Here is a 16,195-nt window from a genome sequence, read left to right as displayed (position 1 = left end):
AAAAAGCCGAAGCCATCTCCGAGAGTGAGGCCTTCCCGAAGCGGTGGCGGAGGGAGCCGAGGTTCTGCGAGAGAGAAGGAGTGAGCGAGTGGAATCTCCGGGAAGAGCCGAAGCTTGGAGTCGAGCTTAATCTCTGGCGGGCCCGAGGACAAGCACCGAAACCTTCGGGAAGTGCTGAGTCCCAGGACAGTTAGGCTTATCGGAAGTAGCGGATAGTTCGGACAGAGTGGGCGGGGTACAGCGGGGAGCCCCTGCAGAAGCGGCCAAAGACGGACGGTTTGAGTTGTCGGAAGAAGCCGAACCCTTGGCGGGGCTGGGGGGCACTGGGTTCCGAGGAAGGCGAGGACCCACGGAAATACCCGAACGTTGAAGAGCTAGTTTCCGAAAAGTTACGACAACCTGAGAACCCGGCGAAGCCCTCACTTCGGGTGTTTTCGGAATAAGCCGAAGCCTCTGCGCCGACTCCTTCCTCTACGGCCCGGAAATAGCTGAAGCGCTTCGGGACCAGGCTCTGGGGAAGGGGCACCTCGCGGGCTGGCGGGCGGGCAGGCGGGCGGGCGGGGAAAGGGGCGGAGCCGGGGCGGGGCGGGCGGCCGGGGCTCGATTAGGCAGGGGGCGGTGGCGCGCCGGAGGCGGCCGGAAGTAGCCGAAGCGAGCGGCGGAAGTAGCCGAAGCGGCCGGAGCGGGCGGGCGGCAAGGCGAGGTGAGAGCTGCACAGGGCCCTACGCGGCCGCCTCAGCATGTCGGACTTCGACGAGTTCGAGCGGCAGCTCAACGAGAATAAGCAAGGTGAGGGCGCTGGGGGCGCGGGGCGGCGGGCGGGGCGGCTCCTGGCTTTCCTCCGTGCCCCCCGCCATTTTCCCCCTCGCTTCCCCTCCTCACAGGGCCGCGCGGCCACCCCCCCACCCCCCCCACCGTCCGGCGGCGCGCGCCTCGCTCACGTGACCGCTCGGCGTGCCTCCGCGCGCGGGACGGAAGGGGGCGGCGGGCGCGCGCCGGCACGCATGCGCGCCATGCTTCGTCCTGCGCCCCGCTTGCTCCCTGGTGGAAGCGGCGCGGCCCGAAGGGTCCCCCGCGTGTCTCCTCGCGGACTATTTTTACTATTCTGGGGAGGAGAATATATATGTATATACACATGTATATCGTACCCCTCGGTCCCTGTTTTCCTCCCGCTGCCTGGGCACTTCCGCTTCCGGCTGGGTCCGTGGCCTGGGTCTCCACGCCCCCTTTGTTCCAAAATGGCGGTTGCGAGCTCGCCCACTTCACGTGGGCATGGGCACGGCCGCGGCGTGGGCCAGCCCTCCCTCCGCGACCGCCACGTGCGCCGAGTCCTGCGGGTTAGCCCGCGCAGGGGTCCTCGCTGGTCTTGGGGGATCTCGGGTCACCGCGTGTGACGTGGGTTCCCTCGTGAAAGAGGCGCGCCTTGTGCGATTTTAAGGTGTTCGTGTCCCAGGCATACGTCCTGCCTACACGCAGGCGGTGGCAGTGGCAATGATCGCAGCGTTAGTCCCTCACCGTTCTCCCGCTAGACAAACTCCACGCCTTGTCCGGTCCCAATTCGGGACCTCTAGACTGTAAATCACCTCAACATCTAGAGATGGGGAAACTGAGGCACTGAAAGAGTAAAGGGCCTGGTCCAGTTGGGTGCCATAGGGGAAGGTGGGCAGCAAAGGCCCTCCCCGGGGGCCATGCAGGTGCCCTTCAACTTGGAGAGTCCCAAGAATTTTGGAGCTGGTAGAGCCCTTCGACGTTTGAAAAGTTCCTCTTGTCTCATTATTTCCGTTTGGGGGCGAAGAAACGTAGACCCAGGGAAGGTGGGGAGGTTGAGGCTCATGCTGCCCGTGGTCGAAGGGCTGCGTGCGGGCGCCCGAGTTCTCTGAACCGGCCTGGAGTTGGGGCTGAGGGGCCGTGCCTGAGTGCCCGGGGCTTGTCTTCCTTTCTGTGCATGACCCGCGTAACAGCACAGGCTTGAGAGTTGAGCTGCCTGGGTTCAGACAGCTACTTTGATGCTTAGCTGTGCTACTCTCATGTCTTCGTGGCTGTTTGTTTTAATGGGGGGAGTGGCCATTCGTTTGCCACGGGGTTTCTGAAATTAATAAGGGTGGTAGTAATGACAGTCTCAGTGCATGCCACGTGCCAGGCACTTTGCTAAGCTCTTTGCACAGATTTTCTAAGTGGACCCTTGCAACAGCCCCCTGAGGCTGAAATAATTTTTCTTTTGTAGAAGAGGAAACAGGCTCAGGAAGTTTTAAAACTTTCCCAGGCCTGATCAGAGGCAGAGTTGAGATTAAATAGGGTAACATAGGTAAAGTGTGGGGGCATGTGAGTTGGTACACATTAAATGGCCAGTAAGGGGTATTTTTCATTGTGAAATCTTTCCTTGCGTAGTAAGGCCTTTAGCTCCCTCAGAGATGGGTGTCACAGTTGGGGAAGGTGCTTTCAAAACATCCTACTGCCAAGTCCTCGTGCACCCTCTTTTGAAGGAGAGAAACCCGAGTTTTGGAGGGTTGGTGCTGTTGCTGGTTTCATGTGAGCAGGAGAGCTGACACTGCCAGGCTCTGGCTGGCAGCTAGGCCTGGTCTGCTGTGCTGCACTGCCATGAAGCTGGCTGAGACCTTCCTGGAGGCTCTTGCCCATGTGCAGGGCCCTTCTGGTACTGGGAGGCCAGGCCAGGCTCTCAGCCCTCCCCTGTCCCCTGGGTTGGTGGTGCAGTTCCCACACGGTGGCCACAGCATTTTGAACACCTGAAGTTCCCTCTCTCTCCAGGTTCGGTGTGTATGGGGGGGAAGCACTGCTCACGTGTTGCCCAACTGTGGGTCTTTGTGTCTGAGCCAACCCCCTCCTGACTCTACCCCTACCTAATGCACCTGTGTCTCCAGGGAGTCAATTTCCTGATCTGCGTCCCAGGCACCCAACAGGCGTCACCGCTTCCTCTGTCTGAGAGCCTTAGCCACAGGAAAGACCCTTGGGGCTCTCAGTGCAGCCTGCCTTCTCACAAGCACAGAACCAGAGCCTGTGTGCTTACCTGCCCCCCTCACACTACCCTCCTGTTTACAGTATTTGATTCATTTTTAATATTTTGCTTTTAAGGGGATAGTCCCGTTGTCATTAGTGGTTCCATCCAGACCCCAAGTGCTCTGCCTGAGTTCGGGAGTGTGGCCTGCTCTTTCATGAACTTGCTGACACGGCAGGGTTCATGTTCAGGCTTCTCTGCTTCCTTGCGTTTTGGCCTTTGGGCCAGTCCTGTGAGTGCCCTGTGCCTCAGTTTACCTGTTACAGAAGCCCCCAGCAAGGTTTTCCCAAAATAGTAGTAAGGATTGAGTGCAAGTGAGATATTTAGCCCAGGTTCTGGATTTAGGAAGCATCCTGGTGTTTGCTGCTGTGTCTTTCCCATTTCTTAGGTGCCTGTTTTTCGTGAATTTTAGTGATTCTGGAATTGAGATGCAGTCACAAAAAGTTCATAGTTAATTACATCAGAAAATAGACATACGTGTGGAGGAGGCTAAAGTCTACTCTGAGCCCTCTCCTCGCTGCCTCCTCCACCTCCTGTCCCCAGGAGCATGGTGAAGCTCATGAGTACACTAATGGGGCCTGATGGGTAGTTGAGGAACCAGTGTCTTTGAACCCAGGAACTAAAGTAGAATGCTGTGCTCGAGCTCCCCTGCTCACAGTTCAGCCTGCAGCTTCTGCAAGGCTGAGAGGTCTGTAGCAAATGGGTTTCTGTGGCCTAGCTGGGAGGGTGCTGCCCCAAGCCAGGAGGTGAGGGAGCTGAGCGAGGCTGGAACAGAGCTCTGTGCCACCTCCTGGGCCTCTGGAGAAAGCAGCCCAGCCCCTTGATTGCTTTGAGGCAAGGATGGGTTGGTCTGGGATTCAGGTCTTTGTGGGGCAGAAAGGGGCCTCGGGGAGGGCATCCTGGTTGACACCTCACTCTGGGCCTGATGGTGGGACTATGGGTGCACCTGGTGATTGAGGATGTCTTTCCTGAGGGGCCACAGGTCCCTTCAGGAAAACATCATTGGGTCTCTTGGTTCCCCAGCCTCTAGCCCTGCCCCTCTCAGGGACGACCCTGGGGTCAGGCCCCTCAGCCCTGGAGGGGGACCAGGAGCCAGCCTCCTCTGTCTTCTCTGGCTCCCCAGCTCCTCCTGAGCAGCCTCAGGTATCTTACACCCCTGGGGCATCTCCAGGCCCTGTCCCCTCAGGTAACCAGCTCCCATCCCCAGGGTCCCCCAGGGTCCCTGGACTGGTTTGTGGACCCAGGCAGCCTGCTATTTCCCCTCCTCTGTCGAATCCTATCCCCTTGGGGGTGGTCTCCCTGGGGCTGGGGCATGGCCCCCAGTGTGCGGGTGGGCTGGGCCACGTCCTCCCTCAGCTCATCCTCCCCCACCTTGCCCAGAGCGAGACAAGGAGAACCGGCACCGGAAGCGCAGCCACAGCCGCTCACGCAGCCGGGACCGCAAGCGCCGGAGCCGGAGCCGAGACAGGCGCAACCGGGACCAGCGGAGCGCCTCCCGGGACAGGCGGCGACGAAGGTACCAGGCTGGAGACCCCTGGCTGGGCGGATGGCGTGGACCAGCGTGGGAGGGGGCTGGGGGGTCCTTGGCCTCTGTGGCTCCTGTCAGGGTGGTATCTGGCTTGTCTGTGGAATTCAGTTTTCTGTTTTGGGATTTCCTATAGTTTCTGGTGGGTTGTAGCAGCAGCAGGTTCTTGATCTTGGAGGCACGGGTGATTCTGTCTTTTCCCTTCATGAGGGGCTGCCCCACCCGTCCCTAACCAGATGGCTCACCTCTTCCTCACTCTCTTTCTGAGCTCTTGTGGGACTGTTTGGAGCCTGTGCTCTGCCTCCTGGGAAGGGGGCCATTACAGAGGCCAGCACCTCCGTCCCAGCCACCTTCTGGCTTGGGACGTTGGTTGTCTAATACTTCTTCCTTCTCTAAGGTGCCCCTTCTGTTCTCTCTGCCCTCTTAGGTGAGGAGGGGTGGGGTAGGTGAAGTCCTGCCTCTCCCAGCTCAGTCTCTCCAACTAGAAAGTTGTCTGTCTGGCCCTTCCTGCTGTTCGTAGTTTTTCTTTCCTGGCGTGTGGGTTTTGGGGGAGTGACTGGGCTGAGGGGGCCAGCTTGTGGTTCACCTCGGCCCTTCCCCCAGCCCTGGGGCTTTGTGCCCTGGGGGGGTGCGGTGTGTGGGGAAGACGAGGTTCCCCAGTCACTCCTCCCCATACCTTTCCCTCCTACCCCCAGCAAACCTTTGACCAGAGGCGCTAAAGAGGAGCACGGTGGATTGATGTGAGCTTCTCTTCCTGCCCTTTCCACCCCGACGTCCATTCCTTCCCCTCCTGCCCTGTGCACCTGCCCAGCCCTGTCCAGCCCTGGCCCAAGCACCTGCCTTGAAAATGAGCCCCTCCCCTGGGCACGCCTGACCCAGACCCTCTCCCTCCCGGAGAGAGCGGAGCTACCGGTGGGGAGCCAGGGGAGCCTGGGGGCTGGCAGGCCTGCTGTGGGCCACACTGAGGTGGCCTTGCCTGCTCTCCCCTCCACCCTCCCCAGTCGCTCTCCCCGCCATGAGAAGAAGAAGAAGGTCCGCAAGTACTGGGACGTGCCGCCACCCGGCTTTGAGCACATCACCCCCATGCAGTACAAGGCCATGCAAGGTGGGCTTCTTGGCGTGCACTGGGGAGGGTCACTCATCTGTGCCCTGGGCTTTTTAGCCTCTGCCCTTTGAAGCCCCCATGGTGGGGTGGGGCTGACACCTGGCTTCCTAACGCAGCAGGTCCATTAGGGTGCCCCACCCGAGGACAGGCTGTGGGGGTGGGGGCGATTGGGCAGCACCGGTACAGGGTTGTCCTGACACTGGCTAATCCTGTCTGCCCTTCTCGAAGCTGCGGGTCAGATTCCAGCCACCGCCCTCCTCCCCACCATGACCCCGGACGGTCTGGCTGTGACCCCTACGCCGGTGCCCGTGGTCGGGAGCCAGATGACCAGACAGGCCCGGCGCCTCTACGTGGGCAACATCCCCTTTGGCATCACTGAGGTACTGCCCTCCCCCTTGCCCTGCCCGTCCCCTGCCCCTTCCCCTCCCCCTGTTCCTCCCCTTCCCTCCGTTCCCTTCCCTACCTGCACGGGTCAGACTCTGCTCCTGCAAGACCCCCCGGCCCCCCTCCCAGACGGACGATGGAGTTGAGCCAGCCAGGGGCCGGGCTGGGGGTGGCCCTCCCTCCCTCCTCTATCCTCTCCCGTCTCCCCTCCCCAACCTCCTCCAAACCCATGGATCGAGCACACACATAACTTACCTACGAACCACGAATCCGAGTCCGTGTGGAGAGAGACAGAGAGGGAGACTCGACACACACACACAGACGCACGCCCCCTCAGTTTCTGACATGCCTCTGTTCTCTGCCGCCTGTCCCCATCCTCTCCCACAGCCCTCCCGTGGTCGCTGCTCTTTTATTTTTGATGGCCCTGACCTCCCCACCTTCCCCATGCTCCTCTCCCCCCTCTCCCCACCCCTTCCCGTGGCACCCCTGAGAATCCCGAGATCAAAGAGTTGTTTCCATTTCTCTTTAAAGTGAAATATTGTGGGGCTGAGATCCCTCGTAGCAACAAAAAGTTTGCTACCATCGGCGAAGGCAAGTAAGGTCCATTCTGACTTTCTCAACCTGCACTTTGCTACATTTGATGAACCAGCCCCCGACTCCAGGGCCAGATCCCTCCACATCACTCTTCTCTCCTCCCCTTCCCCGCCCTCCCCACCTCCTCCTGTGTGCCCCTCCCCCTCTGTCTCTCTGCTCCTCTTTCCACTCTCTGTCTCCCACTTGGGGTCCCTCTGTCCTGCCTGCCGCTGCTTTTCCACTTTCCTGTCATTTCCCTCTTTGTCGCCATCGGCTGTTTGTTCTGTTTCCTTGTTTTCTCTGCTTTGTGTTTTCTGTCTTCTCCCTGTGGTCATCATTTCCTGCATCTTACGTTGAACCCTATTTCTCCTTCCCCCTTTGGGCCCCTGGGGCTCGCCCCACACCTGGCCCCCCGCGCCTCTGCTGCCCCCTCCCAATTCTCTTATTTCCCCCTCCCGCTTTTCCTACTATGGACCTCTATCCCCACCCTATTCCACTGCCCCCCCTCCTTCCTCCCTGTCCCTTCCCCTCCCCCTTCCCCCCAAACCCTCCGTGTCTCCCTCTCTCACCCTCCCCCTCCTCTCTCCACCCCCTTCCCCGCCCCTCCCTGTCTCCTCTTCCCTCTGCAGGAGGCCATGATGGATTTCTTCAACGCCCAGATGCGCTTGGGGGGGCTGACACAGGCCCCTGGCAACCCCGTCCTGGCTGTGCAGATTAACCAGGATAAGAACTTTGCCTTCTTAGAGGTGAGAGGCAGGGCAGGGCATTGTGCTGCTTTGACTCCAGCACCTTGGCAGGAACCCTTGTTTGTATGGGGCCCTTTGCGATTGTTCTCTGCCCTCCCAGAGCCCCCTGGGGACTGGGGGCTGGGCTGGCTGCTCACCCCTGCCCCTCACTACCCGTTCGTTCTCTTTCCTTCAGTTCCGCTCAGTGGACGAGACCACCCAGGCTATGGCCTTCGATGGCATCATCTTCCAGGGCCAGTCGCTGAAGATCCGCAGGCCTCATGACTACCAACCCCTGCCTGGCATGTCGGAGAACCCTTCCGTCTACGTGCCTGGTGAGTTGAGCCCTATCCTGTCTGTCAGTCTAGCAGAGCCACATGGGAAACAGTGCGAGTGCTCTGGTCTCGTCTTCTCCAATTCCCCAAACCTTTGAAGCTAAGGATCTCCCTGCTTAGCAGAGGTGGCACCCCAGGCCAGAGAGGGTGAACTGATTTGCCTGAGGACACACAGCTTGTGAGTGGCAGAGCCAGGACCAGAGCACAGGTGTGGGGGGTGAAGGGCCCAAGTGCGGGGGCCTCGGGCAGCGTAACTGTGTGTGTGCAATCAGTGGTCAGTATTACTGTACAAGGTGTCTGCTTGCTGTCCACTGTGTCGGCGTTAGAGAATAGGCTGTATTGCGAGGTCAACTGGCAAGAGAACAGGAGGTGAGACAGATCTGCCCAGGGTTGAGGGGTTCAGGTGGGATTGAAGGTGAGGAAGGATGGGCTGGTGAGTGGAAGCGCTTCAGTTGGAGGACTTCAGCACTGGTCTTCCTGGACAGCAGACCCCATGTTAGGGACAGAATTCAGAGATGGAGTTACTTCTCCCGAGCTCTGTGGTTCTGGGTGTCACTGGAGGTCAGTTCTCTGTGGGCTTGGGCTGAGTGATGTACAAAAACAACTGGGTGTCTTGTTATAAACAGTGTCCGGCCAGGTCGAGCTGGTTCCTTGGGTTCAGGTGAAACTCCACTGTGGGTCCTGGGGCCTGTCCCGCAGCATGTGCACTGTCATTCCGGCTGGGAGATTATGGCCAACCTGGGGCCAGCCCCCTTTTGTCTGGACAGGGCCAGACGGTAGATATTTTGGGATTTGCAGGCCATGTGGTGTGTGGAAACAGCTCTTCTGCGCTGTAGTGTGAAAGCAGCCAGAGATGCCACCTCAGTGAGCAGCCGTGCTGTTTCCTCCACCCTGATGTTTACGGATGTGGACATTTGGATTTCGTGCCGCTTTTACGTTATGAAGTAACCTCTCAGAGCTTGCAGGCCATACAGAATCGGACAGCGGGCCGGACTTGAGCTCTGTGGTCCATAGGTGGGATGTAAGTTAGGATTCAGGTCTGTGGGAACCCTGGGGTGAGAGGAGCTTTTGCTGCAGCTGTGCTGGGGGCCTGGGCCTCCAGCCCCAGGAGTTGTTGCCACAAAGGCGGGTGAGCATGGACATGCTCTGGGTGTGGGGGTCAGCCAGGCCCTTGGGGTTTGGGATCATGGGGTTCTGTGGACTGAGGTTTCGCTCTGGAGGATGCCTTTTAGAAACTGGGTCAGCTCTTCACGTTCCAAAGTTGTGGGGATGTGGGGTTCCAGGGCAGGTGGCACCTTGGGACCGGGCCTGAGTGCCTGGCTCATTTCCAGCACTGGCCCCCACAGCAGTTTGGGTAAATTCATTTCATTTTTAATTTTTTGAAAATCGAGGTATAGGGTACGCTGATCTTCTCTAAGTGTGCAACCCGATGAGTTCTTAAGTGTCTGTGGAACCAGCTCTCACGTCAGGCAAGTGCAGTGTTCCTTTGTGCTCTTCTCAGGAAACCCGGCGTGTCCTAACTCATTCATGATTACCTGAGGAGCCCCCCTGCCCCCCCATGCTGTTGTGTCAGGCACTGTCTTAGGTGTGCTCTGGGTCACCTGTTGATTTTCGTGACAGTTCTATAGTGTGAGGGTTGGTGAGGGACAACCTGGGGCTAGTATGGACCCCGCCTGTTTTTTAACTTTTTATTGGCACCCAGCTCTGTCCATGTGTTGCCCATGGTTTAAGCTGCTCTCGTGCTGTGGTGGCCAAGTTGAGTAGTGACAAAGCCTTCGGCCCACAAAGTGGAATACTCCCCAGCTGGCCTTTCTGTGGCATTCAGGTCCTGAAGCCCATTGTATAGGAGGCAGCATGGCTTGGGCAACGCTCACTCTCTCCAGGGTGAGAGGCTGGGCTTCTGCTCCGCCTCTTCCCTGTGTGGGCGGAGATGGCAGGGACTTGGAACTCGTTCCCAGGCCTGTGTCTGGATGCTGTCACCAAGCTTGGGCAGCACAGGTATACTCACTGAGCTGCTCTCTCTGGGCGACAGGGTCTCCACGCCTCAGCCCTCCATTCTGGGGGTGGCAGGGAGCGGGATTCTGCCTGTAGGTTGAGCATCCTTGGGTTCTATTTTCTCTGTAATAAAGCTAACTTTAACATTCTCTTCTCCATACGAAAGAAACTATGACAAAAGCGAAAAGCATTTCATAAAATCTAGCAGTTGTCTTTGATTGGGAAAAACTCGGGAACCTGGGAGGCACCTTCTTGGCAGAAGGGTACGGACCTGAAACTGTAGATGCACATCATTTAGCGGTGACACCTTAAATTTCCACCTGTCTAGTGCTGAAGCAGGGTCCTGTGTGGAGTCTGAGACGAGCTGTAAACTGCATCAATGGAGCCAGAGCTGTGTTTGGGGGCCAGAAGGCACAGTGATGTTTGTGTTGGTGAATTCAGCTTGGCCATGAGTTCCTGCCCCTTGTCAGGCTTACCCTACAGTTCAGGCTGAGTCCAGCTCTGCCCCAGGAGGCTTCTGCCTGTGGGCTCCACCCGCTCTCTCTCTTGGCAAGGTTTTCTGTGCGAGGCCCTCGGTTTTGCTGAGGCAGAGGTGACACCGGACACAGAAAGGATTGCTTGGTTGTTGGGGTCCAGGGCAGCCTTTGGGGGAGGTGGCAAAGAGCCAATGCGTGAAGCATCCCGTAACCGGCGTGCTTGGAGGCCTGTCTTTTCTGTCAGAAGTTGTTGGGCTTGATTTTGGGCTCTGAAACCAACATGAGTTCCCAGTTGGCATCACCCTTTCCTGGCCAGGGGACCTTGAAAGGTCACTCTCCTCCCTGCTTCAGGGCCCAGTGTCCATGAAGGGCCTTCAGTGGCTGTGGCACTGACTTCTCCCAAGTCTGGCCCTCAGGCTCTGTGTGAAGGACACACTTTGAGGAAATCATCCCATCCATGCACCTCTGTGGTAGGCGCCAGCGTTCTCCCATGAGGTGCAGGGAGCCTTGCTCAGTGCTGCAGCCCTGATCTGAACCCAGGGAGCCTGACTCAGGTGCCGTCAGCACCCTCGCTTCCCTGAAGTGCGTGGCACAGCAGGTACCAGCCTGGGCCCCACGGCTGGGGTTCACCAGGCTCTGCCTCTCACCTGCTGGGTGATATAACCTCTGCCCCTGTCCTAGTCTGCTGTCAGGAAGGCGACAGCCCCCCGGAAAGTCCTTAGTTCACTGTGGAGTCGAGTGAGTGGGTCCTGGAGGCCCCTTCTTCCTGCCTGTGTGACCTCAGGCTCCTCTGGGGTCTTCAGTGTACCCCTGTTGTACTATGGGTAGGGCTTTGGAGAGCATTGAGGTGTAGACTGAGTGTGGCCCAGGGCCAGGCCTGTGGGGACTGCTCTGTCTGAGGCCCCTGTTCCCAGGATGCTCTGTTCCTCCCCTTGGACAAGCAGGTCTCGAGGGTGATGGGGCTCAGCCGTGGTGCTCAGAGTGGCTGGGCTGGTGCCAGCATTCTTGAAGGAGGATGCGAGGGGAGCCAGGCAGGTGGTGGGAGGAGCCCACCCTCCCCGGGGGTTGGTGGTTCTGTGTCTCAGGTGCGTTTCACCTGCCTGGCTCATCTTCCCAGGGAAAGGGGGCGGGGGTCACTGCTTGGTGTGAGGCTGCGGAGGAAGGCAGGGGTAGGAGCAGGCCAGGCTGGATGGATGGCAGGTCTGTACAGACAGTTGTACCAGGGCTGCTGGCACTCATCTCTGAGCCCAGAGTTCAGTGCACAGGGCAGGATTGGAGGACTAGACGCACAGTGGTCATGAAACCCACTCCGCCAACGAGACCCTGCTGTGTCAGTCCCTGCTGGGTGCCAGCGACACGGTGCTGAGTGAGCTGGGCAACTCAGGGACACAGCAGACTCCTCCAGTGTCACACGTGGGGGTTGCTTGGCTGTGTGGAGTGCAGGAACACTGGGAGCAGGCCCCAGAGTCTCACCTCCCGGGAGACCCGATGTAAGCAGTGGGTGACCAGAAAAGGGCTGCAGGAGAAAGAAAAGGTTGTGGGTCTTTTAAGACCCCTCCTCAGTTGGGTGAGGTTGCATAGCCACAGGCAGCAAGGTGGGTTGTGAGCTCAGGTCTTTATGTCTCCAGGGCGAGACTGTCACAGTGAGACCTAGGTAACCTCAGAGGCTGGGCAGGTGTGGGAGACATGGTGTTTTCTATTTTGAGCCGTCACCGGGCCGGGAGGAAAGCGGGCCTCTCCCTGCACACTCCCCCAGGGTTCGGTGACAACCTCTTGGTGGGCATCCAAGTCTGTTCCTTCCTTCTCCCCTCAGGAGTTGTGTCCACTGTGGTCCCAGACTCTGCCCACAAGCTCTTCATCGGAGGCTTACCCAACTACCTAAACGATGACCAGGTAGGCCCCTTCCCACCCCTACCCCCACCCCCATCCCTGCCTTTGCCTGAACAAACCCTGATGGCATGGTGGGCACTTCCACAGGTGAAAGAACTGCTGACATCGTTCGGGCCTCTCAAGGCCTTCAACCTGGTCAAGGACAGCGCCACTGGGCTCTCCAAGGGTTACGCCTTCTGTGAGTACGTGGACATCAACGTCACAGATCAGGTGAGCCCCGGGCCCTGGCGCGGCTGAATCTGCCCTTGCCCCGCACCCTGCTGTGTTCTCGCTGAGGTCTCCCCTCCTCGGGATGGGCGGGAGGAGGCCAGCCAGCCTCGGGGCCCTGCCTGGGGCTTTCCAAGCTCTCAGCCCTTTGCCTTCCCCTCTTCCCCCACCAATGCCTGGATCTGCGGTATTGGGGGGATGGCTGGCTCCTGGCCCCTGACCCACACCTCTTCCCTGCACCCCCCTACCCCTCATCCTCTAAACATAGGCCATTGCGGGGCTGAACGGGATGCAGCTGGGGGACAAGAAACTGCTGGTCCAGAGGGCGAGTGTGGGAGCCAAGAATGCCACGCTGGTGAGCCTCCCGGCACGTCATCTTCCATTGGCTAGGGGGACTCGGGGGTGGGAAGGGGCAGCATGGGATGGGTCTTCCTCAGCTCTGCCCTTGGTTTTCCTGGGCATTAAGGGTAGGGCTTGGTGTTCCTTGGATAGCATCTGAAGGGCAGCCCTGTGACATCCCTGTGTGTCTGTCCCACAGAGCACCATAAACCAGACTCCTGTGACCCTGCAAGTGCCGGGCCTGATGAGCTCCCAGGTGCAGATGGGCGGCCACCCGACTGAGGTCCTGTGCCTCATGAACATGGTGCTGCCTGAGGAGCTGCTGGACGACGAGGAATACGAGGAGATCGTGGAGGATGTGCGGGATGAATGCAGCAAGTACGGGCTGGTCAAGTCCATCGAGATCCCCCGGCCTGTGGACGGTGTCGAGGTGCCCGGCTGTGGAAAGGTGTGTGCATCTCACCCCTCCCCTACGCCTCTCTTTCTCAAACACACCACACCCAGGGCCCGTGGTGCAGTGTTACTGTGGCTCGTAACTTTGGTTCAGAAATTGGCTGTTATGTGACCTTGTGTGCAAGTGGTCACAACCACCAAAAACCCACTTACTTTCTGGGTGCCAGGTGCCCTGCTAAGCGGCCCTGCTAATAAGCTCACCTGTGTTACCCCTGAACTCTCACAGCAGCTCCTTGGGCCCCTTCCTCGGAGGACACAGGCTGTGTGGTCAGGTTTCAGATTCTCACGGCCTTTTCAGATCTTACTGAGTCAAGTCATCTCCAGCACTGTGCCCTGGGAGGCAGGGTGTGCATTTCACCCACCCAGTGAATCTGTGAGTGCCTCTCCTGCGGTCAAGCAGGACAGTGGGCCTGTTGTTACCGTGCTAACCTGTGTTGGGGAAGGGAGCAGGTCCTGCACAGTGTTTTCAGATAGGAACGTCAAGGTTGAGGTGGCTTTAAGCACCTGAGGATGCGTTGGTTTTGCAGCAGGCAGGTGGTGTCCTGGGCCGGGGGTGCAGAGCCACTGGGGCGGGCAGGAGTGTGTGCTTGGTGTCTTTGGGTAGTGAGGAATTGAGTCAATTTTGTTCACGCTGTCATCAGCACTAGAATGGAGCCTGGGGCCTGGCCCACATGGAGACTGAGGATACTGGAGGAATGAATGGGAAGATCCTGTCTGGACTCTGGGATCAGCCTGTTTTAAACTGTATTTCCATCTCTTTAGGGTCTGTGCTGTGCATTGTTAAGATGATTAACCCCATCCCCAGCCTCCCCACTCGTTGCCAGAAGCACTGTGCCCTCCTTTGTGACAACCAAAAAACAAATCCCGACATTGTCATATGTAGTCTGGGGACACATTGACCCTGGTTGAGAACTGCTTGGAATATAACTTTTTTAAAAAAAATATCTTTATTGATTTCAGAGAGAGGAAAGGAGGGGGTGAGAGAGAGAGAGAAACATCAATGATGAGAGAGTCATTGATTGGCTGCCTAGCCCGCAACCCGGGCCTGTGCCCTGACCGGGAATCGAACCCCAATCTCCTGGGCCCTAGGTTGATGCTCAACCGCTGAGCCATGCCCGGCCGGGCAGAAGATAAGTTTTTGAAGTTTTTATTTTAATGACAATACAATACCGTTATTAACAAAATTATTCTTAGTACCTACCCAATCCACATTCAGGTTTCCCTTGTCTCAGAAATGTCTTCTACAGTTTGATTGTTTCAGAGTCCAAACTGGGATTCATGCACTTGGTTTTAATCTTGCTTATAATTGTTCAGTTCCACATCACCCATGCCCCCCTTTTTTGCTAGCCATTAGTTGTAGTTGAAGCAATAGGGGCATTCTAGAGTCCCCATGCATCTGCCCCTCCACTTCATAAACTGGTGGTTCAAGCAAGATAGACACTTGAATAGGTCAAAGTTCAACTTTTTCTGCTGTCAGCTTGGGTTTGAATCTTAATTTTATTATTTTTTAAAAAATATCTTTATTGATTTCAGAGAGAGGAAAGGAGAGGGGGGGAGAGAGAGAGAAACATCAATGATGAGAGAGTCATTGATCGGCTGCAGCCCACAACCTGGGCATGTGTCCTGACCGGGAATTGAACCCTGATCGCCTGGATCCTAGGTCGATGCTCAACCGCTGAGCCACGCCCGGCCGGGCTGAATCTTAATTTTTGAGCTTCTCTTAACTTCATCCATTGTCTGGGGAGAACGTGGCCCTTGGGGTGGCTGGGGCCAGCCTGGTGCAGAGGAGACGACACAAGTGACCTCTTCCCCTGGGAGCCTGCTTCTGCTCTCTCTCCATGCCTGTGCATGCCTCCGCTCTGTCCTCTCCTGCTCTTTGATCCTGGGGTTCTGGAGAACATATGGGTAAAAGCCTCCAAATGTGTGGTGAGGAACCCCCTTCCCTCTCACTCCGAGAGTTCAGGGTTTGGGTGGTAACTGGCTGGTTGCTGCGAGAGAGCCAGCTAGCTCCTGCTCTGTGGCAGAGAGGCCACTCGGCCTTCACAACCTGCCTCTTGTTCTACAGATCTTCGTGGAGTTCACCTCTGTGTTTGACTGCCAGAAAGCCATGCAGGGCCTGACAGGTCGCAAGTTCGCCAACAGAGTGGTTGTCACAAAATACTGTGACCCCGACTCTTACCACCGCCGGGACTTCTGGTAGAGGCGGCGGGGGCGGGCGGGGGGCCGGGCTGGCTGGGGGCTTCTCCCCCATGCCCCCCTCCCTCTTTTCCCCCTCCGAAGACGATGGGCAGAGGAGTGACAGCCGAATGACAGCCGGCAGCAACTGGAATGGCAGCAATTAAGGGTGGGGGGGGTGGGGGTTGGGCGTGGCGGGGACTGGGGAAGTGTGCACACGGCCCACACAGACACACGCACCCACAGACACAGAGGGAAGGGGTCCGAATGGGGAGGGGTGCACAGAAGGGCGGGGTAAGACCCCACAGCCCCTCCTCCAAACAGCCTCTCCTCCCTTATACCCCCTTCCTCCCCTTTTCCACTGTAGGAACAGCGTGTTTATATTTTATGGCCAAACTATTTTGAATTTTGTTGTCCGGCCCTTTGCCCTGCCCTCTCCCTTTCCAGGACCGCAACTCCAGCCCTTTGGCCTCTAGCCCTCCCCCTGGTTTCTTACGTAGTTGGTTCTCTCCTCTAGTCTCCCCGGACCCCATGGCCCCTGCCCCTCTCCTACTCTGTGGCGGTTTCATATTTGCTAAGACGAATTTGCTCATTAAACATTTTGTTGTATTTTACTTTATGGAGCTGCTTTGTTTGGTGTGTGTAACCCCGGGGTGTTCCCATGGTCCCAGGCCGAGCCTCTGCTCCAGAGAACCTGAGGGCCCCGCACCAACGCCCTGATGCCCTTGGCTGGCGTCAGGCGCACCCGCCTTCACCGCCGCCTTCTCCGACCGGGCGTGGCCGCGCAGAGGAGGGCTTAACGGTGTGGTCCCTACGTAGGCAACCGTGCCCGCTGGGGACAGGGAGGGGGGAAGAGGCCTCGCGGGCCTGGAGCTGGCACTGCGGCGGTGACAGGGTGGGGACAGCACGGCGCCCCTGCCCCTTGGTGTGTGTCCCCCGGCGTGCTGGCGGCGGGCGGAAGTGAGGCTGGCGACGCCTGTCCACCGGGCCTCGCGCGCCG

The 16,195-nt window shown here is 58.2% G+C and overlaps 1 protein-coding gene across 5 annotated transcripts; it reads left to right on the top strand.

Moving 5' to 3' along the window:
• Positions 1 to 575: 575 nt before the first annotated feature.
• U2AF2 (U2 small nuclear RNA auxiliary factor 2) lies at positions 576 to 15,809 on the top strand. Of its 5 annotated transcripts, none has more exons than XM_081119597.1 (12): positions 576 to 789; positions 4,394 to 4,529; positions 5,234 to 5,278; positions 5,540 to 5,643; positions 5,872 to 6,023; positions 7,230 to 7,346; positions 7,522 to 7,660; positions 11,945 to 12,024; positions 12,109 to 12,231; positions 12,497 to 12,583; positions 12,767 to 13,015; positions 15,086 to 15,809. In XM_081119597.1, the coding sequence occupies exons 1-12, from the start codon at positions 741 to 743 to the stop codon at positions 15,218 to 15,220; spliced, it is 1,416 nt and encodes a 471-aa protein (XP_080975723.1). In that variant the 5' UTR covers positions 576 to 740; the 3' UTR covers positions 15,221 to 15,809. The 5 variants fall into 5 exon arrangements, with proteins under 5 accessions (XP_080975723.1, XP_080975722.1, XP_080975721.1 ...); XM_081119596.1 differs by having other exon boundaries at positions 645 to 789; positions 12,497 to 12,595; XM_081119595.1 differs by having other exon boundaries at positions 645 to 789; positions 11,921 to 12,024.
• The last annotated feature ends 386 nt before the right edge of the window (positions 15,810 to 16,195 follow it).

Source organism: Miniopterus schreibersii (assembly GCF_964146895.1).
Source record: "Miniopterus schreibersii genome assembly, chromosome: 18".
Classification (NCBI taxonomy): domain Eukaryota; kingdom Metazoa; phylum Chordata; class Mammalia; order Chiroptera; family Miniopteridae; genus Miniopterus; species Miniopterus schreibersii.
This window is presented reverse-complemented; position numbering and strand designations above follow the sequence as displayed.

What these genes read in the sequence shown, in the direction of transcription:
- U2AF2 (XM_081119594.1), top strand. Translation starts at nt 741, where the DNA reads ATGTCGGACTTCGACGAGTTCGAGCGGCAGCTCAACGAGAATAAGCAA. An exon ending in AGAACTTTGCCTTCTTAGAG is followed by an intron (nt 7,347 to 7,521) that starts GTGAGAGGCAGG and finishes TCTTTCCTTCAG; the next exon opens with TTCCGCTCAGTGGACGAGAC. An exon ending in AGGTGCCCGGCTGTGGAAAG is followed by an intron (nt 13,016 to 15,085) that starts GTGTGTGCATCT and finishes CTTGTTCTACAG; the next exon opens with ATCTTCGTGGAGTTCACCTC.